This window comes from Telmatherina bonti (assembly GCF_933228915.1).
Source record: "Telmatherina bonti genome assembly, chromosome: 13".
NCBI lineage: Eukaryota > Metazoa > Chordata > Actinopteri > Atheriniformes > Telmatherinidae > Telmatherina > Telmatherina bonti.
Window position 1 is genome coordinate 30864267 of NC_136611.1, and position 24050 is coordinate 30888316.

The 24050-nt window shown below is 39.3% G+C and overlaps 2 protein-coding genes across 2 annotated transcripts; one reads left to right on the forward strand and one right to left on the reverse strand.

Moving 5' to 3' along the window:
• Window positions 1-1156: 1156 nt before the first annotated feature.
• On the forward strand, window positions 1157-7671 carry LOC306764549 (glutathione hydrolase 5 proenzyme-like; the record flags this gene model as incomplete). Its single annotated transcript, XM_079251723.1, has 12 exons — window positions 1157-1323; window positions 1725-1852; window positions 1933-2028; window positions 2691-2877; window positions 2975-3135; window positions 3371-3517; window positions 3746-3876; window positions 4758-4939; window positions 5200-5291; window positions 7027-7133; window positions 7315-7425; window positions 7525-7671. The coding sequence occupies 12 exons, from the start codon at window positions 1157-1159 to the stop codon at window positions 7669-7671; spliced, it is 1656 nt and encodes a 551-aa protein (XP_079107849.1).
• A 4098-nt stretch (window positions 7672-11769) lies between these two features.
• Window positions 11770-22150, reverse strand: lrrc75ba (leucine rich repeat containing 75Ba; the record flags this gene model as incomplete). Its single annotated transcript, XM_079251961.1, has 4 exons — window positions 11770-12376; window positions 18219-18331; window positions 19078-19206; window positions 21869-22150. 4 exons carry the CDS (start codon window positions 22148-22150, stop codon window positions 11770-11772), a joined length of 1131 nt encoding a protein of 376 aa, XP_079108087.1.
• Between the last annotated feature and the right edge of the window lie 1900 nt (window positions 22151-24050).

Genomic DNA, 24050 nt, shown 5'->3' on the forward strand with positions numbered 1-24050 from the left:
CAGAAATGACACATTAGTGCTTTTGGGTGGCCACCTAGAACATATTAACTACAAGTAAATGCACAAAACTAAAATATACTATAAAGGGAGGGCTGAACAGGTGAATAACAGTCTTTTATACAACATTCACTAATCATTCATCTTCACATGGCAGACCCTACCCAACACACGTCAATGTTGTTGGTGCGCAGGGAAGAAGGCATCATTACTTCACATAACTTTGAGGGCAGCTTTCTTCTTTTCGTCTTCTTTGTTCACTTTATAGTATTGTTTCGGGATAGCTCCTTTTCATATTCTTTGCTTGGTTTTTTTTTTTTCTTGCCATTCATGCTGTGCATTTTCATATGGTTTGTTTTCTTCCTGGATCCTCTTTACGCATGTGCAGTACGATAGACTGACCCAATATACTGGAGACTGAGGGTGGTTGAGATACACACATAATAGCCTATAGTAAGCATTCTGCTGGCATTTTAGCGATAGCATTTTAATAAAAAAAACCTAATTTATGAGTGTAATAAGTAACTAACCATAAGTGTATGACAAGTTTTATAATTGTAAGTCCGCACCTGATGACAATGTGCAGCAATTTGTTCAATAAGTTTTTCTGCTTCCCAACTCTAGAGAGCACAAGCTGACTGTCATGCTCGAGTCCCCCAACTCTCTATTACGCCCCCCTGGGCTTTATTTGAATTGCAGAAATAAAACACAGATTAATTATTAAACCTACAGACTCAAGTCTGAACACGAAATGAAAAACTTAAAATATATATTTACAAATAAATATAGAAAAATGTAAAATTAAAAAAAAAAAAAATTCAAATATTCTCTTAGAGTGAGTGTGCGCGTGAGTGGTTGTATGTCTCGGTAATAAATGAATGGATACTTTGCAAATTATTACCAGAGTGAGGGATAGTTGTCTGCATACATTCAAACTAAAACAATATGAAAACCATCACTGCTTGTTTTTTATAACGACTTTCTCCTCCTCCTTATCATGCTCCGCATGCAGGAGGTGGAGCAGGTTTCAAGCACGCCTTCTCTGAGAGAGTAGTCACTCACCAATTCATTAACAGGGCTAAATTGTCATATTTCAGATGAGATAATCTGGTCCGAAAAAACTTTAATAATTCCTCGGCTACACTGAGGAGAAATAGCCATGGCGAGGTCAAAGGCGAGAGTATACACTTGTTGCGCACTAATGCTGCTCTGCTTGGTTGCCATAATTGTGTGTATAGCTGTGCTCGTGAAGCGCAGGTGCCCAGATGGCACTTTCTCAAAAGCTGCGGTGGCTGCGGATTCAAAGAAGTGTTCAGAAATTGGAAGGTAAGTGATTAACACTTTTGATATGGCTTTTAAGAAAATAAATTAAATTAAACAGAATGACGTGTAAGTACAGCCGATCATTACGCACAAAATCCTTTACTAAGGTCAAACCGCATGCCTTCCAATGCTACCACCTCTTAGATCATCAGAATCAAGTCGTGTTTGTATACATCTTCTTACAAAACTATATTTATAATTTTAAAAAGAATATTCTGGGCAAATGATAATAAACTGGATTCAGTAGAACAAGTTTAAACTTGTACGATAGCTCACTAACAAGGAAGTCAGCCTTACCGGAAAATTATCTTCAAATGCAAAATGTAAACAAAACTTTTCCCCCCCTACCTGGTATTATGCCAAAACAAACGTTTACTGCAAACAACAAGCATATAATCTTACAGGGACATGCTTCAAAGAGGGGGCTCCGCGGTAGATGGCGCCATTGCTGCGCTTTTGTGCACATCCCTCATGAACCCGCAGAGTATGGGGATCGGAGGTGGCTCCATGTTCACAGTGATGGACAGCTCTGGTAACATACATATTCACGCAGCTAACCCAATAATTCTAATAAGTGACAACACTGACTTATAGTATGTAATCTTTTTAAAGGTAAAGTGAAAATAATCAACTCCAGAGAGACCGCACCTGCAAATGTGAAATCTGATTTGCTGAATTCCTGTCCAAAGACCTTTCAGCTGATGGCAGGTATCTGCTGCTGTGGTGTGTCAAATGTGTGTGTGTGTGTGTGTTTTTTTTTTTTTTTTACCCCCCATTATATGAGGGAAAATCCTTTTTTCCCCTGCTCTGTCTGCTATTAAGTAGTTCATTTGCTTTTGAGGGATTTGGCTTATTGGAAAAGGACAAGGAAACAATACTTTGTGTCATTTGTCCAAACCAGCAAATCTTAACAGTCCTTTCTCAGAGCTGGAAATACCTTTTCTCAGTGTTGATTCTTATTAAGTTGAGTTTGATTACATTATGGGGCCTACCAGTATGGAGATGAAGCCTAAGCTTGGGGCCAAGACCACTCGGTGGAAAGACCAGAAATAATCAAGTCTTGACATATTTTATACAATGAGGCCCATTTAAATTGCTAGTACAGTACACCATTAAGACATTTTTAGTGCAAAAAAAAACATTCAAGAAGGAAAAAAAACATGCAGAGATCAACAGTAAAATCAGAAGTGTAAAGCCAAAAGGCTGAGCTACATTAAAAATGCAAAATATCATATGGTTTGTGTTATATATTATGACAAACAAGTTTGCTGGGGAACATTATGAGAATTAGAAATCATTATCTTAAATCAGGTTGAGTCATTATTCTGGTTAATTTCTAGCATTGATTGCTCTTTTATCCCTCCATGCAGGTAGCCAATGGATTGGAATTCCAGGAGAAATTCGAGGTTATGAAACGGCACACAAGCTTTATGGGAAGTTGCCATGGGCAACCCTCTTCCAGCCAACCATCAAGCTGGCTAGAGAAGGATTCCCCATCCCTCAAGTTCAAGGTCGATACCTCCAGCACATTGATGCGAATGAGACACAATCCTTACGGTACTGAAGAGGGAATCACTTATTATGTGCCTGAAACATATGAGGCCTAATCCCCCATAAAAACATTTGACCATTTTCTACCATGTCTTTTCTTCAGGAAGTTATATTTAGATAAAAATGGGAACTTGTTAAAAACTGGAGACATTGTGAAATTTGAGAAGCTGGCAGACACTTTGGAGAAGATTGCCACTAATGGAGCAGAGATCTTTTATTCTGGAAGAATAGCAGAGGATTTAATCCATGACATACAGGAGGCAGGTATTGTCAGGCAGCTTTCATCATTCTCTCTTTTCCAGGCATTTTCTGTGCCTACCACCACAATGATCTAATTATAAATGAACAAATCAATTGGGTCTGTAAAGAATGGCAGTGATCACTCTGACTCCAAAGTGGGAAGCTCTAATCCATAATATGTCTTGATTTATGTGGAGTTGAGATTGGTTTTGTTCAGTTTTGCTCAGCAAGAAGCATCTGTTTCAATGTTTTTGAACAGGAGGAAGACTGACACTGCAGGATTTGGCATCATATAAAGTTACAGTGACTGATGCGTGGGTTGTCAGTTTGGGAGACTACCAGATGTACATTCCCCCACCCCCAGCAGGAGGAATCACCCTCAGCCTCATCCTCAACATCTTGAAAGGTTCTTGTTGGACACAGACATCAGAGCTGCTGCTCTAATCACAAAACGAAACATTTACATGTTGAATAAGACAAACTAGATGAACATTTTTATTTGTTGTTTGTTGCATTGATTATGATCTGACTTCTGTTTACGGCAAATAAAAGTAATTCTATTTTAACTAATCTTTGGACAAAGGGTACACTAAAAATGGTCCGTTTAACGAAAAATCATTATTTTTGTCTGCAGGATATAACTTGAAAGTAGCTCCCCAGACTCCTGAAGAAAAGACACGGTTTTATCACCGCTATATTGAAGCTTTTAAATTTGCCAATGGAATTAAAAGGCACATCCGGGATCCAAAGTTTGGCTCAGAGGAAGTAAGTATCAAAAACGTCCCTCAGCAAATATTTTTCCACTACTTTATACATGCTCTTGTTGTATTAATCAACATTATTTTGTTGTAGTGAAGTTGAAGTGTGTTTGATGGTAGGAGAAATGGATCCTTACTCAAGCAATAGTGTACATGTTATGGCATAAAATAGTATAAAGTAGCTTAATGTTACAAGTAAAAGATTTCCTTAACAATGTTTTTTATTATGAACTGTCTAGAATTGATGTGTCTAAGAGATGATGTTGTGAAGTGGCGCTGCGCAACAAAAGCTGAATAGAGAGGAAATATATTAAAATCTATTTGAATAACCAATGTGTAGGTATCTGTTGAGCTTTAACTGAAGTGAGGTTCATAGCAAATGCTTCATAATCAATACTGAAGGCTTTTTCCCATGACTCTGTTTTAGAAATTCATTTAGTATTTTGGTTGGCTTACATCTAAATGTTTTGGTGTTTTTTCATTGTCAAGTTACAGTTGCTGTGATAATTATTTAAGATAGATGCACATGAAGTGGTAAAATTTGCAGGTTTTGAACCAATGAACCCTATTAGGGCTGAAAAGTCATCACATGGTTTGGCTTGGCTCAAATTTAATCGGTTTTGTTAGCGTCATATTCAGATAGTGTCATTTTTTGTTATTAGATGTTTCACGGTGAAACTAAATTCTCTTCAAGCTTTATAATATTAAAGCTTATAATATTTTAAATATTAACAATATTCTTTTAAGCAGTACATAAACTGGGAAGGAAATTATTAAAATAGCTTGCAAATCCCTTTAAAATTTAGTTCTGATTTAGTCATTTTTATGTGCTTGTTGTGCCTCTGAGTGTGTGTATGTGTGTGTTTAAATGCTCTCTGTTACTTACAGATGGCAAAGAAAGTCACAGAGGACAGCTTTGCCAACCACATACAGAGCCTGATTAATGATAAGACACATGATCCCCAGTATTACAACATCACCCCACATCTGGACAGCTTTGGCACCTCACATGTGTCTGTGTTGGCTCCAGATGGATCATCTGTATCGGTGACCAGCACAATTAACCACATGTCAGTATCTGAATGATTCTGCTTCAGAAATCAGCCAACACATATCAATGTTAGTCTGAAAGTACAAAGATTATGGAGATTTAAAAATAAGGAACAAGTGACTTGACTTTTGTAAAGAAGACTCCAGTCATCACAAACAAAAAGCTTTCAATGACAACACCATTTGGGAGTTCAGTTTGGTGAAGGTGTGTTACATGCAGAGAGTAATTTGATGTCAAAACCAGATTAAAATAACCTATTTTATGTCTTTTTTTTGGCAGCTTTGGCTCCAAGGTTTTCTCTCCGAGCACTGGAGTCATCCTAAACAATGAGCTGTCTGACTTCTGTGGAAAAGTTGACAGCATAAATCCTGGTAATCATTTTAACATGATGCATATTATGTCCCTTTCCGTAACTACCAAGCGATACTGGTAGCGAACAGAGTGATACTGTCAGGCTCCAGAATTAAAACAAGCTTTCTTTTATAGTTTTTTATAGTGATATCATTTATTAGATTCTATTTTTGTATCTTCATTGTATTTTCTTAGAAGTTGACTGTCAGCTGAATGAAAATGGTTGAAATGGTCCTTATTTATATTCAGGTACAGTGCTATGTAGTAGTTTCAGGCTCCAGAATGAAAGCGATGATCCTTTAAACACATTTTTTTTCAGCCTGCAATCAACAGAGAATAACCACATGAAAAGATAATCCAATCAATATGGTCTGCAATATTCTGTATAACTTCAATTAAAATTATTTTTTTAAAAGAATTATACCAACTATAATACCCAGACCTTTACATATCTGTGTGATTGTGTGAAAGCTTTAGTTTCTTAAATATGTGGATAATTTTCAGCAAGCTTTCATTCCTAATATTTCAGCCTGTATTTTTCCTGTCAAATCTGTTCAGCATCCTGTTAGTCATCTTTGCTGACAAACGTTACCATTTAACCCAAAGCAATTCTTTATCAGATTACAGACAAGCTCCGACAAGACTGTGTGCTTTCAAAACAGCTCAATATACACTGCCTGGCAAAAAACGACAGTTGCCATCAAAAGAAAAGGTCACACACGTTAATATTTCATTGGACCACTTTTACAGCATGCATTTCGTCTAGCTTTTTTTCAATAACAATCTACAGTGTCATAAGATTTATTTCCATGAAGTGTTGCATTAATTTTTCACCAAGATTATGTATAGATGATGGGAGAGTCCGACCGCTGTGCGAAGATGTTGCTAGCACATTCCAAAGGTTCTTAAGGGGTTTCCAGTCTGGATGAATCCATATGTGAAGTCTGATGAATCCTGGTATTGTCTTAGAATAAGCCTGTGCCATCATGGGAGAAAAAAATTGATGGAATAACCTGGTTATTCAGTATATTCAGCTGTCAGCTGGTTTAGAGCGCGTCAGTATTGGCTTCACTTTTCAGATCTGTAGGATGCTTTCATTTGACAGCCGTTTGTGTGATACATATATGCCTTTAGCGATTTTTATATCGTTGTGAAGGCACTGCCATAGATAATAAAAGTGGCATCTATGCTGATATTGGGGCTTGGTTATGACTCCATCAGCCAGCATATGCTGTGATTGTATATTTAAAAAATGTCAAAGTTAGCAGAAGCAGCTCCAGCAGTGGAAAAAGCAGTGGTTGACTGCAAAGCAGCAATTTGTTTAGAATATAAGAAGAGGATCAATGGTGCATGTGCAGATCTCTTCAAGCAGTGTTTATCCAGCTTTGATGTCACGACCAGATTCTAACCTGAATGGGTTGTTCACAGGCCCAGTTTTCAATCTCTGGAGGATGGAAATTTTCTGACATTTTGTGCACTTCATGGCAAACTGGAAAGACTTAAAAGCTAGCAGTGGAAAACTTGGATTTTGATTTAAATTTTACTTTCCAAGTAAACCAAAGTCTGATATGAGATACTGAACAAAGTAGGGAAGACATCAAGATTTTAGAAAAGATGCCATTCATTATCTGATTCATTGCATTCAGTTCCTCTATTGATTGCATTCATAGTCATAGTCTTCTTGTTCCTCTCACTCTGATCAGTATGAATCACAGCTGTCTGTCCTGTCAATCAAACCTTTTGTTGTGTTTGTAGGGGAGCAGCCTCCCTCATCCATGGCTCCCGCTGTGCTGAAGTCTCAGTCAAAAATACTGGTGATTGGATCAACTGGTGGGAGTATGATCACGACTGGGATGGCCTCAGTATGTGTCAAAGGCAATCATGCTAAGTGCCATTAAGATTAATTGCTGCGCACAAATGACCTTTACTGTTGTCTTAGCTAGAACTGTCATTACAAGTGTCTTCTTCATTCCCGTAACCTGCTCTACAATCATCACTTCCTCATTCATAATATTACAATATATAACTGTATTTCTCTTTCAGGCGCTCATCAACCACCTTTGGTTTGGAAGGAGCCTTAAGGATGCAATTGCAGCCCCTGTTGTTTTTGTTGACTCTGAAAATGCTGTAAAGTTTGAACCTGGCTTTGATATGGTAATAAATTGAGGGGTTTATGTTTTATTTTTTATTGGTTAAATAACACATTGTGCTGCTTTTGCATCATTTGATTTCCCTCCCCTCTTCTTCTCTCAGCATATAATTGAGGCTATAAAAGCTCTGGGACACAATCATGCAGAAGCAAAAAAATTCTACAACGTGGTTAACGCTGTGGAGAAAGAAGATGGATGCATCTGTGCAGTGTCTGATGCCAGAAAACTGGGAGAGGCAGCTGGTTTCTGAGACCAATATTCAAGGATTTTGGCAATAATACAAAGGATGTCATGAAAGTTCTTAAGACCTTCTTAAAAACACACAAAAACTGGAGTGGAAGGAATCTGTCCTGCTGAATGGTTGTCTGACAACACACTGCAAAACAAGTTCCAGTAGCTGTACATGCTGTCACATGTTTGAGCTTCTGTAAACACATGGTATCTGAAGAGAACTGAGGGTTAAACGAAATGAATCCATTCAATAATCTTTTTTTTTTTACACATCCTTACCATTGACAGTTTTTCTTTTCCATTTTTGCCTGTTGCAACATGTTTCTATTGTGAAATATTGGGACACTAGTGATCAGTTGCTTTATAGTAGTAAGTCATTTTAAGTCCTAAATGCACTATATTCCAAGCTATTTGTGAATATGTTGTTTTATCTGGTATCTGGCATTCTTTTAGTACTTGAATTATTTATTCATTTTTCATAACTGAACTCTGGCCATTAGATTTATGTTCAATGCTGCAAATGTGAAATTGACTTTGTTTGAAATTTGACTTAATTTGAAATGTGTTACCTTATTTTTTTCTTACTTTTCATAATAAATGAACATTTAAAAATAGCTTTCGTATTTTCAGAATGAATGTTTTCTGCTGAAAATGTATTAACTGTTCATATTTAGAGGGTAACTTGTCACAAGTGAGCTATTTTCATTTTAGAAATATTACTTGATAGAGAAATATGAATGAGCCATTATAATCTGTAATAATCTGTATTAACTGGGCTTTACTTAACAAGACTTGATGGACATAAAGTAACTGGGGCTACTGTGTAAGGTAATATTCGTGACTTATAAGATTTATTGGATGAGGGGCTAAATACATTTATTGTTAAAGAGATTGCATAAATTAAAGGACAAAAACTTGAATATCCTGGTGGTACAGTTTATTTAACAGTTAACAATGCTTGTTTTATCACTAAAGTGATATTCTGTCAGTCAGTCAGTCAATGCCAGTGACCTGAGATCACCGTTATGAAAATCAGTTCCTCGGCTCTACGGTGTACTCTGTGCTTCCACCGTCCGTGACTTCTCTGTGCTTCTTTATAATAATGATTTTTTTTCTTTGGGCCAGAACATGCAACAACTGGAGCAAGATAATCAGATTAAATAGTTCAGATTCAGTTCAGCTGAATTTTATTTATGTACTGACAAATCCTAATATAATCATGTTAGGGCTTTTCATGTAATATTGTAAACAGTTGATTTTTGTTGAAATGATCTGAAACATGCACTTCACACGAGAGGGGAAAAGAAAAAAACTCCCCTAAAACTGTTGAAATCTTTGCCAAAACCAGAGTAAGGATGAGCAGCAGCACACCTACAGAGGAAAGAGAACAGATGAGCGCAGAAGCATAAACAATTGTCAACACTAAAAGTATTGGTGGGGTCAGTAACCGGCAAACAGAAACATGCAGTTCTGGAACCACAAGCAGCTGTAGAGACAAATGACCGTGAGGAAAATGCATAAACTACAGGAAAGAGACACAATCTGACATGTAATGCTCGTTCAAGTGCATAGAGAATGCATAGGAAGTCTGGATAGCTGTTCATTGCATCATGGGTGGGTGGTTTCAGCAATTTGAGCCTATAGCAACACAACAGACACTTAAGGGTAACCTTCTATAAGCCTGTTTTAAAATGATGTTATGATTACACTGTGTACCCAAACTCAGAGATGTTTCCATGTGAGGTCTCTGATTGTTCTCTCTAATGCATTTTCTATGTCTGCATAGAACTTACAGTGGAGGAAATAAAGTTTTTCTTTTCTTGTACAGAGAAGTAAATAAAATCGGAAGGAAAAAATGTCAGATGATAAAGTGATGATTTTTTAAGGGTGAATTGCATTGCCCTGCCACATGGTATTTGGACCTCAGGGGGTGTGACAGCCACACTGTGCCCTGACCTTATAGGAACCACCTGTTGCAAATGCCACATTACCATGTCTGGCAGCGTGAACAAAAGGTTGCCAAGGGAGGATCATGGGCAGGGCCTCATGTGATGACCACCCTGCCTTTTCGTGGCAAATGGCGGCAAGCTCAGGCATTTCCCTGACAGCACACAGTTGCACAGATGATCCACTGGCCTATACACAACTACAGCACTCCAACTACCAATCCCAAACAGCATGGTCTGAGCTGGTTTCCTTTATTGCCCTATTTACAGCTTAATCTGGACAAATCAATCTGCTGCTTGGCTTCTGGGAACAGCTGCACGCTCTCGTGGTGACCCAGATGTTTCAACCATTCTGTGAATTTCTTTTATAATGGCTAAAATAAAGCAGACATTACTTCTCAGATTGAATAAATTCTTTTATTGGCAGTCATTGCTTGGCATTAGACAAATACACACAAGCTATAACAAGGAAAGGTTTGACATTGACACATGAAACGTAACCAAGCGGTCAGGGATTCTAAGTCCAAGAGGACATTCAGATGGTGCATTCCTCATAAACAATGTCTTTTCTGACTGTGAATTACATTATTAAAGTATTTTCTGTTAATTTGTGTAATCCTACCAGACACGCCCACTTTAGTCTGCTGCCCAAAGTTACAGCTGGAGGTCACTGGGCTTAGTTTCATAGTCATTAGTCATTAACACAATTACTGAGCTGGACGAGAGACAGAACAGCAAAACAATAACATAAACAGTCATTGAAGCAATCAGACAATTTAGCTTTACAAACACGTATAACACACATTAAACATTAATTACATATCTGGTGTTAAATGATCCTTCTAACAATCATTTCACCTGAAAGAAGTATACTTTCAGCCTCTGCTTTGCTAATACCTAGTTAGAAACAATATACAGAGTATATGCTGTTGTGAAACTGAAAGGTTAAAACAATAGTGCCCTTAAGTGTGTCGCAGTGTTTTACTAAGTCTAACTTAATTACTCTATGCTACTGCAGACGGCCTACAACCAATAGATAACAATCATGAAAGAGTGTAGTAACACAGGGTCGGGGAGGTACAGCAACAAGAAAAAGAAACGGCAACACACTGGTGAAGATACATAGCAATAGGAAAGGCTTTTTGAGCACTGCTCTGACTCAGTGGACAATATTAACACTTAGTGTCCTAAATACACTGAGACTCTGGGCTAATGAGCTCTGCAGCTCAATAACTACAGAGTTGAATATCAGCTTGCCAGTACCAAAACAATCAGTGACAGTGACCCATTGTTGACTTCTACCTGTTGTCTTCTAAGATTGTTTTGTTCACCAAAGTGCAAAAAACACCCCATGGAAACACAACAGAACCATGTTTTGTGTCCTCATTTACATCTACACAAGGGCTGCATGGGCATTCACAAGTGGACATTTGGAAAGGGGGGGAAAACGCAAAAAGTCGACTTAGCAGTTTTGCCAGTGTCACGTGATGGGTTGTCGGCTGTATAGTCTGTTGAACTTGTGTCATAGCTTTTGTTGAGAGATTAACAGAGAACACACAATGTAGAGCTAGGCCCTGCCTGCCAGAGATAGTCTCAGTCCTGGTAGAGAACCCAGAGGGAGCCAGTGTTTCCCAACTAACACCAGTTCAGCATCAGCCGCCGCCGGGATGCTGGTCCTTCCTCCAACTAACTGATCTACATCTCTTTGAGATTGGCTCCTCAGCTGCTACCTTCACAGAGAGACAGAGAGAAAGACAGCGAAAGCTAGAGTGATAGAGGAGGAGAAAGAGAGAGAAAGAGAGAGAGAGAGAGAGAGAGAGAGAGAGAGAGAGAGAGAGAGAGAGAGAGAGCACTGGTTCATTAACTCTTCCAGCCCCCCTCCAATGAAACCGCACCTCGTTCCAAAGAGCACCATCCACCAACACAGTAAGTCCGCCGTCATGGCAGTCGCTTCATTGTCTGTATCTGATGTGGGTTAACTCAGAGATGGTTAGGAATAGCTTGGTAGCTGTGTCAGAACGAGAAGTTCACAATGTGGGCACGGGTCTCCCTTGTGCCTCGAAGGGTGACTGGGCTCGTGGTGTGAGGGCAAGAAGGCGAAGGAAGTAACAGAGTGCTGTGGGACGACATTTCAACCACAGTTGAAGGAGCCTCGGGGAGAAAACACTCCATCACCTCTCACAGTAGTGAAGGGTGAACTCTTTAGAGAGTTGCTTCTCTCCCAAACCCCATGGCTCCAGCTCAAATTTATTCTCCACATCATTTTCATCTTCATCTGCCTCTTCTTCCTCCTCCTCTTCCTCTTCATAGTGACTGGGCTCCTCTATAGAAGTCTCCAGGTGGTAACAGTAGGGCTGTCCCTCTGTGTACTCGTAGATGGTAGGCAGGCTGCTCTTTAGGCTGCAGCGTCGACGCAACGCCACTAGCAGCGGCTGAGGCATGGTGAAAATGTCCACATTGTTTCCCAGGTCGATCCATGCCAGGCTGGAGAACTTCTTGGGGTCTTTGAGCATTTCTGTAAGGTCTTTAAGAATAGCCAGGGTGAGGCGGTTACCGTTGAGAGCCAGGGTGCTGAGTTTGGGCAGAGAGGCAAGAAGAGGCAGGAGCATCTTCAGATTCTCATCCTGGAGTTCTGTAAAGCTGATGTCCACAGCCACCACACTGTCTCTGTTATTTTGGAGGTAAAACGCGACTTGCCGGACATCACGAGTGGACAGAGGGATTCCTGACAAATCCACGGTGTCACTGGACATCTTTTTCTGTAGAGTTGTCTTGAGACTGTTGGGAAACAAGAAGAGAAAGATCTTACTGGACTTCGTGGAGATACTAAATACAAACATGCAAAAACGAGGTTTTAGTGAGAGGATTTTTTATGTTGACTAGGGCCTGTCATTTTTTCCACATGTTGTGCTTCCTGTTTAGAATAAAGTAGGGTGCAATCAGTGCAGCTTGGAGGCTGACGCAGACCGAAGCATGGGGATTTAACATCATGTAAACAGAGAAGCCAAGGCATCTGGGCTTGATGCATGGAGGACAAGGAGCGCAGGTGTCTTCAGAGCACAAAGCAAGACCAGTTTAAACCTAACACACAAAATTAAGTTGTGTTTTAGAAGATGAAGAAGAGTTCTGGACACTTTTTGATATATGTATTTACAAAGAGGTGGACAGAAAAGAGATTAATTTGCTTAATGTCTTTGTTAGTTTGCTCTGTGTTATGAAGAACTGTTGGCCTTGCTGAAATAATATAATAACACTTGTAAAGCTACAAATTAAGCGAGGTTTTAAAGCATTAAAGATGATGAATGGAAAATAAATTAATGCTGAAATCTGCACAGTTAAGTCTTTCAGCAATTTATAGCCTGTGGCAAAAAAAAAAAGTGCTGGATTCTAGTTTTGGACCCATGAGAATCTCTGCAAGGACAAGTTATAAAACATGAGGTCAAAAATGTTATTTTCATGATTGCTATGAAGAAGTGGATAGCAGCAAGGGTGCAGTAAAGTATTACATATTTAGCACGGTGTCAGCTGACAAATCTATGGAGAATGGACACCATGTTCATATTAACTATTTAATAAAGTGATAGAAGAAAGACTAGTCTTATTGTTGCATTATGAATTTTACACTGTCTAGTCAACAATATTAACTAGAGGAGCAGTCTGTGTGCGCATCTTCCACTGAAGTTGTAATGCGATGCAATGCTATGCAACTTTCTAATGCACTTCTAAACCAACAAAGTGCAACACAGTAATAAACTAAATAGAATGAAAAACAAATGAAATCATTGAAATGTAAAATACTAGAAAGAAGAGTAAAATAATTACAATAAACTAAGATCAGATTAAAATGTCAACTTGTCACTTTGTCTAAAAGGCCAGCGTAAACAGATGGGTCTTAAGCAGAGATTAAAAAGCGGGTGCAGAGGAGGTTTGTCTAATACATAAAAGCAGCTCATAGTTTAGGTGCTGCCACTGCAAAGGCCTGGCCCCCTCTGAGCTTCTGCTTAATCTTTGGCACAGTCAGGAGATGTTGGTCAGCTGACCTGAGAGCCTGAGAGGTTGCATAGGGATGGAGGAGCTCACTGAGGTACAGCACCTTTTAAACATTTAAAAGCAAATAAAATCAACTTAAAATGGATCCTAAAGTGCACAGGCGACGCTGGCATCCTAAATCACAGTCTCAAGCAAAGTAGCCCCAAATCAGCACCAAAATTTAAAGCCTATACTCTGCTGCCCATTCAATATCTCCAAGTGCCATAAAATGGGGCCCAGTAATCTTGGTGACAGATGCTCAGACAGGCAGATAAATAGCCATGATCACATATCTCCACCCAGCTCTCAGCAGAGAAAATCTTGTTGCTGTAGATAAATGGGTCATGCAACATGATGTTCATCTGTTCACAAGGCGCTCTACTTATAGAGAAGCTCATTAAATTCACAGACTTGAGGGTATCTTGGTGGAAATCTTACTGAATCAAGTGAAATGAACTGATAGTAGTATTAACCACCTGTATTAATTCAGATTTGATTATTGTGAGAAACAGGAACTCACAATACATCCTGCAATACTAACACACATCTGCTATGTTACGCAACATAAGATTCAAAACATGTACTTGTATGCAGATTTAAATGTTGATTTTATATTTATATAAGGATATGAATTACACATTTTGAGGAATGGCTAAGACGTGTGTGTTTTGCATGTCATCTGGTTAGGTTGACAGTGTCTGAAAACACTAAATTTTAGCTTTGAGCACATAGTATTTCATGCAGCTCTGCTGTCTGTTTAGCTGTAATCCATGGAAAAGCTTAAAAACCCCTTCAGTATATGAATAATGTCTAGATTGAAGGTACCCTTCCCATAGCAATGGTTATTGCTTTACATTGCAGATGAAAATGTATACATTATTTACACACTCCCTTGCCCCTTTATTCTCAGTCACTTCCATTTACTGGTGCCCATCTCCGCCCACCCAGGAGGATCCGGTGCATTTAACTTGAGCTGTTACTGAAGTGGCCTGTAATGCTGATGTGGTGCCAGTGTGAATTAAAGCATCCTCTGGTGCTTGCACTTACAGTGACACCCACTGCAGTACCTGTCACCTGTGAGGCTTTGAAGTGGTTTTTGGTCACGTTGAAGGAAGATGTGCCTTCGGCAGCATTTTTCTGCTTCACTTTAAAAGCTGGTAAATCACGATAAACACAAGCATTTTATAATAAATGGAAAAAGTCAAAGAAAAAAAAAAGAGCAGAAAATCTGCTTATGAAGCCAAGCCGAATGGATTTAATCGGCTGCTAAAGATGAAACATTTGCTAGCCCCACTGCATCTTCATCAAAGTCAGTTTTTTATGACAGAAAGCTCATTTCCACTAAAGGCACAAAAATCCTAATGGCCATGGCAGAGGCTTCCTTGCAGGTGTTAATAGGTTCTGATAACAAAACTCTCTTCTTTTCAGACAGGCTCATCCTTTTGAGCTCAGGAAGCAGGAATAATGGATGTCCAAGGCGCCCTGTCTTTCATCCTTCTTCCAGTTTAATCTGATACCAGGAAACAAGAGTGGCATTGATAACTTAGAGGAGATGGCAATATGTGGTTTTTACACCCACAACAACATTGATGGCAAAAGTTCATTGTGAACTGGTTCACAGAAAAGTGTTAGAAAAAACAAAAAAAACAGAGCTAACACATGTTTTTCCCTATAGGAAAAGGTTGATCTGTGACTACCCAAAATAACAGGTAGGAAAATAAATAAAAAAAAAAAAAAATACAAACAAACTAACAAATCCCTGTCTGCACTACACTTAGCACTGAAGTAATACTTCTTGCATACTCTTGTTATGCATTTCAAGAGCTTTTCAACCGTAAAATGTGTATAATTTTGTATTTATATTTGCTTTGGTGGTCCTTCTTTCCTTTAGTTTGTCTTTTTATCCCGTTTATAATTTAGTTGTGCTTTCTATCATTTCTGACATTGCTAAATGACAAATAAATCTAAATCTGAATGTGAATTAATATGTCCTCAGTACTGCAGGGATAGAAATGATCCAATAACAACACAATATACCAATGAATATAGATTAAAACAATTAACAATCACATTTAGATCGAATGAATTCAGTTTGGCTCAGGAGTCTTCACATTTGAGTCAATTAATAAAAGTAGTATATGAATTCTGTCAGTGTAAAGCAAGTTCTTTTTTAAATAACAACTGTGTGTGAATATAAAATAATATTTTTCGCCTTGTTAAATTACGTGTGTTAATGAGTTAGTGGATGGTGAGAGCTGATATTAAAAAGGAAAAATCTCATTTTCAAGTAGTTTATTTTTTGAGTCTCCCTCTGGGATGTTATTACTTTGCTCTTACAGTCTTGTCTTTTGCTGCACCATTTATGTTCAGTCATTGCTTTATAATCAGTTTCAGTCCTCATGGGTTAAGTCAACCCTCTGTGAGATGAGCAATTTAATCACATCTGCTTGCAGATATGCAACCTAGACTTTCAATTTATTTTCTGCTGTATTCTGTTCAGCAGACTGTGCACCTGTGCGGTTTTAAGGAATCACACACACATCCACACTATCAGCTGTCCTGTGTGCTGCAGGACATCTAATCCACATCAGTCGTGACAGTATGATATCAATTTGTGGGGATGTTTTATTTACAAACATGACCCAAAAAGGTGGTTCAAGCAGTTTGTTCTTTTTTTCTCTGCACAGGGGATTAATTTGTATTTTCATTCCATCAAACAACTTGAAGATCAAACTGACAATAAAGATTATGTGTGCATATACATAAAAAACACAATAATAATTTGCTTGAGTGAGAGAATGCTTTAAAAAAAAAAGGCTTTTTTTTTTTTTTTTTTTTTAAATGAATGAACAGATGTGGAAAAGGAGCAACAAAAAAGTCACACAGTGCTGACTGTCTTCAAGCTCACATAAATGAATGAGAATAGTTGGCAGCAATTTTGGGTCATGGCTTTTATTAAGTCTATAGTCAGGCTGTTTGATTAAATGTTAAAATGGCCAAATGGGGAAAAAACAGAAGAGAAGAATTAAGCCTATTCCAAATAAACTAATTATATAGATTAGCAGAATTAGTGAGATTTAGATAATAAATCAGTGAGGCATTTCAGTACTGTATTTGGAGCAGTCAGTTTACTAAGCTAATGCTGGATAATGATGGAAAGACCAATCCTTTGGCATTACTAAGAACTGAGACACTTCTGTTCCTCTGAATAGAGAAAAACCTCACAGAGTGGGGATTGTTGCATTTTTGCACAGATGTAGACAAGATGCCTGCAGCTAAATAAAGTTGGATGATAAAGTGAGTCAAAATTCAGCCCAAAAAGGTAATAACTATGACTGACTTGCAAGCCTTTCATTTAGGAAAGATGCTCATATCTGTGTTAATTATGAAGACACAGTTCATACAGTAGACTGATGTTGTCTTAAAGAGAGCCATGATAACTGTTTACCTGTTATTCAATATTAATGATCAACTACATCATCTCTCTTCTGACTGTACCTTTATATTTACCACTAATATATGGCCACATATAACACCAGTCTTCTGACCTTAGATGTGAAAGACAACCCCTGCAACCTGAGGTTGACTTCTCTCTTTAAGGACAACAAATGCAAATAAATTGAGTTTGTGAAGTGAATTTCCTCTTCACAGTCAACAGCAGACTGACCCTTTCTCATCTCTCTCTGGCTTTGACAGCTATTTGTTCGTGAACACAATGGTAGATGAAGCTGTCAGACCACACGGCATCTTCTGGCTGAATATTCTGTTTCAAGGTGGATTTTTGTTTTAATCATTCATGTTGCTCTGGCTGTCTCACACACTGTCAGACCATCCCTCTTCTGATTTATGAAGCCGGCTACATGACTAAGTAAAAAAGGGCTTTTGGATTTTTAGCAATGTAATGTGTCTGCACAGTCTCAGAGATACAGAGTGTCAGATAAATTCTGTGTCTTTCCTTTCTGGGTGGAATTAAATGTCCAAAAGCAAAACAAAGAACAGCTCTTACAGATCAAAAGCTATGTGTATGATTCTGCACAACCCCTACAAAGTTGTCTTAGCTTTACCCCTGTCTCTCTGTGTTGATAGCTCAACTGACTTATAATGAACCTGTCTGATCTCATGGTGCTCACAGTGTCTCCTTCTCTTGTTTTCTTCCCTAGAATATGAATGTGTCGTGTCATCTGTAGCATACCCGATTATACAAGAAAGAATCCTGATAGCATGCTTATGCTTATGAATATTGGTACTTAGAGCATTGAAAAAAAAAAACTAATTTGTCCCTAAGCTAATTCTGCGTTTACATTTTGACATAAGGAGCAACTGATTCTAAAATCTCTTTGATTTTCTCCTGTAAGCAGATGGACTCATTTGTTGCCAGTTTTCAAGAGAGCAAAGCCAGTAGCACACAAAAGGAGATATCACAGACAGCTGCGGCTGTGACGTTCCTGACAGGCCAGCCCCTGGCCTGCTCTGCCCTATTTCAATGTCAGCTACAAAGATGGAAATCTTCACTGCTTGAGCCCAATGTTGCTTTCTGTTGTGCAGAGCTGCAGATTTATTATAGACTGTATGTCTGCACAGAAGGGCTTACCAGGCCTGGGATTTCCGTCTGGACATGCTCTGTCTCAGCCACTTTGAGTGCGGAGTCAGGTGGTAGATCAGCTGTCTACAAATCTTATCAGAAGACTTTATAGTGTCTGCATCCTGTCGAAGAGAGAAAAAAAAAGTGTTGATGGTTTACAGAAAAAAAAACAAAGAAACCACGAAGCTGCTGCTTTCGCTATGAGAGTTTCTGCTTTTGTACATGAGAATAAATCTCACGGTTATTTTAATCACTAAGTTTTAAATCAGGAAAAGCTTCCTTTCACCTTCTGAAGCCTGTCAACCTGCATTTGTGATATCTTTTAAGTGAACAGAGAAAGCGGCCTTTTATTACTCTTGTATCATTCAGCTAGTCCTGAAAAAAAAACACAATTTTGTTGCCTTGCTGGAGCGAGAAAATCTAATCACATGCAGAATGCACGAGGAAGACACAGGAAGCACACAGGAGAGGCAAGATAAACAGTTATTGCAGTTCATTAGCCATGTTGCGGATGCTAGTGGCCATTTCTAACATCCAAACACTTCAAGATAACTGTTAGTGATCAAGTGATACAGAATTATGAATTATTTTCAGGGCAAAGAGCGCTGCACTTTCTGTTTGATGAGCTGCTTAGATTTGCTGATATTGACCAGTTGTTCTGTTTTCTATGAGTTTTTAGGCAGGAAAATGTATCAATACAGTCCGTTTTTAGGATTCATTTTCATGAGCCCTGTATGTAATATTTGTCTGCAGAATAACATACCTCAAGTAAGATAGAAAGCTTGTTTTAAAGAAATTTCTTTCTTTTCCCAGAATGCTAACATCAATATTGATTTATTGGTGTAAACTGAGACAGAAAACAACTGACCTTCTTCGGACACTGCATCTCTCGAGCCAAACTGAGCAGTAATTCGTGTGAGATTGGATCCACCAGATTGAGGAAGGCAGCATTTTTGTACAAGATGTCATTGAGTGAGGTCCCTTCCAAGCCCAGATCCTACCAAAGCAGAAAATAGGAATTACATACACAGCAAAAGTAAGCGACAAGGAAAAAAACACACACACACACACACAATCAAGAATCTAACAGTATAGCCTTGCACCTAAAAAAGGAAACGTTAGGTGCCTTCTGTGTCAAGGGCACTGTGACTCCAAATGGAGAGATAAAAGGAGTGTTTTGCTTTAAATATTCATTAAAAGAGACAGGAGGCCTTTCATCTGCAGTTGGACAGTTGAGGGCTTGTGGGACTCTCTGAGGATGTTTTGGCATATATAATCTCATCTCCATGGCACAGAGTCATGGTGCCCTTTCAACATGCCACAGAATATATTGTTAAAACCACTTCTCACCATTTAGATCCAGTTGTACTTTGTTTTACACAAACCACATGATCCTTAATTGTAGAAAATCTCACTGTAGAAATAGGCAAATAAATTTGATCTTGAAGCTTGATTTTATTTTCAATCAGTGCAATGAATAAAAAAGCTTTTATGTTTGGTTTCTTGTCATTGAACATATTTGACAGTTAAGGTGCAAAATGTTTGCAAATCCTGGTAAATTTCTGATGTGCTGCATGAACACTTATTAAAAGAGGTCAGCACTAAAGCTCCAGTTTGGGCCACATGTCATCACAGTTTTCCTCATAAAATTAGATAAAGAAAATGTTGGCAGTAAAAGAAAAAAAGCTAAACAGACCAAGCAACTGCAGAGACGAGACATTTCCCGTGTGATGAGACAAGCAACAGGCAGCATTGTAACTCTGTGCACCAAATTGTACAGCCTGCCCTCATCAACATGTCCTCCCTCAATGACACAAATGGAAAGCACTTGCCATTTACAGCTTGTGCAGCTTTAAAAGGAAAAGAAAGCTTTGAGACACTTCATACAGTACACACACGTCTCCATAAACACACATGCACAAAGCATCCACATATTTTAGCCTTGCAACACGTTCAGCATTGATTATAATAGGTAGTCTGAGTGGGAGGCTGGCAAATCCACATTATGGGCTCCCCTTTTAACAAGGGCAGCAGTAAACACAGAAGTGGGTTAAGAAACAGCTTCTGCCATTCTGAGAAGCAGGGTATAAAAATATCTCCCGTCTGTGTTTAGACACGATCAATTGTCATTTGCAAGCGTGTCACAAAGCCACGGATCCTTCCCACATCTGCAGCTCAACTCAGATCATTTTCAGACCCAGAACCCAGTTCACTGATGCACAGCAATTAATTCTGCATCCAACGCCTTTCAGATTCAGAAAGCATAATCTCTCAGACATCTACCTGCTTGCAATGCAAACATAAAATAAGGCTCATTTAATAAAAGCAGAGCTCATTTATAGACAGTGAGCACAGGTATCCTGTGATGTGGCTGTCATGGAGCCGAGTCTGGCCAGTTTATCTCCTTGCCTTGATTAAGGAGGTTCCACTCTCTCCTGTGTCAAGACTTCAGAGTAATTAACGCTGGATAGTTTGATAGCTAAAAGACAGAGAAGAGCCTTGAGGGCAAGGAAACAAGTAAGATCCCCAGGGATGTCGTTCCATTTAGGATGCAACTACTTATTATTTTGCATGTTGTCGTGCCACTGCAGATGAAAAAAGCCTTCAAAAACAAACATCTAATGAAGATCCAACATTGTTTACTCAACCTATTTCAACATTTTCTAGGTCACGATTACAATACCTGCTTGTAGTTGTTATCTTGGTAGAGAGAAATGGCACTAAATGATATGAAGACGTATCATGGCAGTATTTTTTTTTCTGGCTTGATGCCTTTGTGTTTCAGATGCATTTGGTTGGTTTACAGGCTAGAAAACACCTCAAACGAATGAGACTAAAGTCCCAGAAACACCCTGAGCAACAAATAAACAATGGAAAACTGAAGTCTTGACATATCCTAGATCCGTATTTTTGTGACCTTCCTGGTTGTAAGAGTAAATAAAAACCTTTTGGAATGAAGTCACTAGAAACTGAACTTCAGGGTTAAATGGCTGCTGTTGAAAGAGAAAAACATTAAGGGGCGAACAATAACGGGGGGCATGTTGCGGCAATGAGAGCCTTAGAACAGCCTGAGGAGAGATGAGATTCTGGTTCTGGGAGAAACAAAGGCAGATGTAGAAGGGACCCTGCGAAGTTGTGTGTAATGTGTGCAGAAAGATCCAGATCCCATCTTGGCACAGTGAAATTTGGGGTAATGTGATGACACACAGCGTGCAGCTTGACCATTTCCTCATTTAGAGTGCAGGCTATCCTTTTAAATCTAATGTCAACACGGAGCACGTTTACCCACAGTGAGAGTGGGATGAGTCACATGCTGTGTCCGCCACTGAAAAGAGTGTGTCACAGGTACACTGCTCTGAGAGTGGCCTACTTTTCACACAAAACAAATGCTCCAAGAGGAAGTGGCCCAAGAGGCAAAGCCACACATGTTTAGTCATCTGGAAGAAGGAAAAAAAAAAAGGATGAGCTAGGCTGAGGTCAATGGTCAGAGGGCAAGTAGCAGAAACTACACCTAAAGATGACCCTGGAAGACAAACTACTCGATTACACATGAACAGCTTCTCATCTGTTGCTCTGTCATGGCCATCATAGCTGGCGTGCAAACGTGCACGTTCAGTGTACAAACTGCTCTGACTTCACCGTGCAGCTTTAGCCCTTACCTTCCTCAGTAATTTGAGCACGTCGGTCGCCTGCTCTATCCTTCGATCACGGAGCAGTTTCTGTATCTCCTTAATCCACGCGACTCTCCTCATGTAGGGGCTGTGGTTGGTCCTCCGCAGCATCCCGGGCAGTTTGTCTGATTTCAGCATCAGTGCAAACAGAAAGTCCCCGCCGCCCCGACCGCTCCTGTCACCCTCTCCAGTGTTATCCAGAAGCTTGCGTCGCTTTTTGGAGAAATTTTCATTGTCCAGGCTGCTCTGCCTGCTCAGTCTGGAGCCCATAGCTCTTCTTCTTGTTGTTGTTGTTGTTATTATTCCACAGATGAAGGCTCTGTTTGAGACGCTCCTGTGGCAGTATTACCAAAAGGACAAACCCATGATCAGTCCCAGTATTTTTCCCCCTTGCTGCCAGTGGATGCTCCTCAGTGGATGATGGAAAACAGCGCCGTGCAGTCTGGCGCTGCGCTGCGCGGCTTGCCTGGTTGTCAGCAGACTGTGGATCCGGTGCAGAGCTACACAATAGTTTATCCCCCAACAGTCAAATCAATCAGCACTCTCTGATTCACAGTCACAGTTCTGATTCTACCGTGAGCTACGTGCGCCTGACTTAGATGGGAAAGATGCTCCGGCTTCATCCTCCGGCCGTGTCTGTGTTACGCTGCTGTTTAGGTTTGTGTACGTGGAGCGTTCAGCCAATCACATCATCCGGTGCCTGCTGAGCGTCTCTCCTCCCAGGCTTGAATCCACGACAGGCTTGGATGAATCTGAAAGCCAGTGTTATATTATATGCAGCATCTATGCTGCATATATTTCTGGGAATATGTTTTTGTTTATGTATGAGTGGTCAGGCCAATCTGGAGGGTTTAGATTTATCAGTCAAAAGAAATAAAAGTTAGCCTTTTATCTACAGCTGCTCAAATCTGACATTTCTCACAAGCCTTCTCTCTGCTGGCTGTCTAACATTGCACAAATGGTCAGATTCTCTTTCCATCTTGAGACGAATGATTCTCTGAGGAACATTCATGTCACCGTTTTTTCTAGTTTTAATGTTGGATTACCAGAGGAAAAACCATAAAGGTGGCCCAAGGGTGCATCCAGCAAATGAAATGACATCTCTGAGTTACTTAACCCTCTAATCTATTTGTAGACCCCGTGTAGCTTGAAGGACTTTATTCTCTGGCATGATTCAGGCTTATCCTTGTTTGTTAAAATGTCTCATGATCTGTCCTGTAGCGCATTTTCCAGGAAGTTATTATGAATGACTGTTGCCTTTTATTTTACTTATCATCCTAATGCCACTAATTTGTGTTTTCAGATCTTTTACTCTCCAAGCAATGTTGATAAAAATCAGTCTGTTTCTATTACATGTTGTAAAACTGTCTTTGCTGTATATTTATAGTCATTAGATTTCTCAGCTTCTTCAGGAAGTCAAAAGTTTGCATTGTGTAATGTCCCAAATCTGGACAGCCATAGGAAATAACTTGACTCATATACGGTATGAATGGCACCTCTTGGGCTTATATTGCAAGAAATCCATGTCATCTCTCTGTCAGTCTAATTGTACCAAATCTGCCAGTTCTCAGCACAAACCTGTCAACAACCGCTTCTCAAACCTCTGATCGCAGCCAGTTTTTCATGGCTGAGCTGATTCAGGACACAGCCAGACACACTGACTCCACTGGCCAATTCACCTGACCATCTGGAGTCTGCAATGTTTGTTATTTCTTTCTTTCCTCCCTGTTTAGACGTTTTACAAATGCAAATGGTAATGGAGTGCTGCAAACTCTAAAAAGCACTGATTCCCAACCTGGAGTTCAGCCTTGGGCAGGCTTATTATTTTTTTTCTTTCATAAAACATGCTGTTACAAATTATCAGCTTACTTATCAGAATAAAAACTAAGACAGGGAAACAGCTGTACAGGTCTTTTCTAGCTTCTGTCTTATGTTGTCATCTGATGTTCATGGTTTGACAGAACAGAAAGCCTGTGTCAGGGTAAAACAAACAGCTTTGTGAAAAATGCACGCAAATCATGCAGAACGTGACAAAAGGATGAGCTTTGCTTTTTTGTGCCTCTTGGATGCCCCAGTAGTTTATAGGGATTAAAATACTGATTATGAGCAGTGGTGTCCTCAATCTGAGTATGTGTATTTTGGGAAGAAAAAAAAAATCTCCTAAAATCTA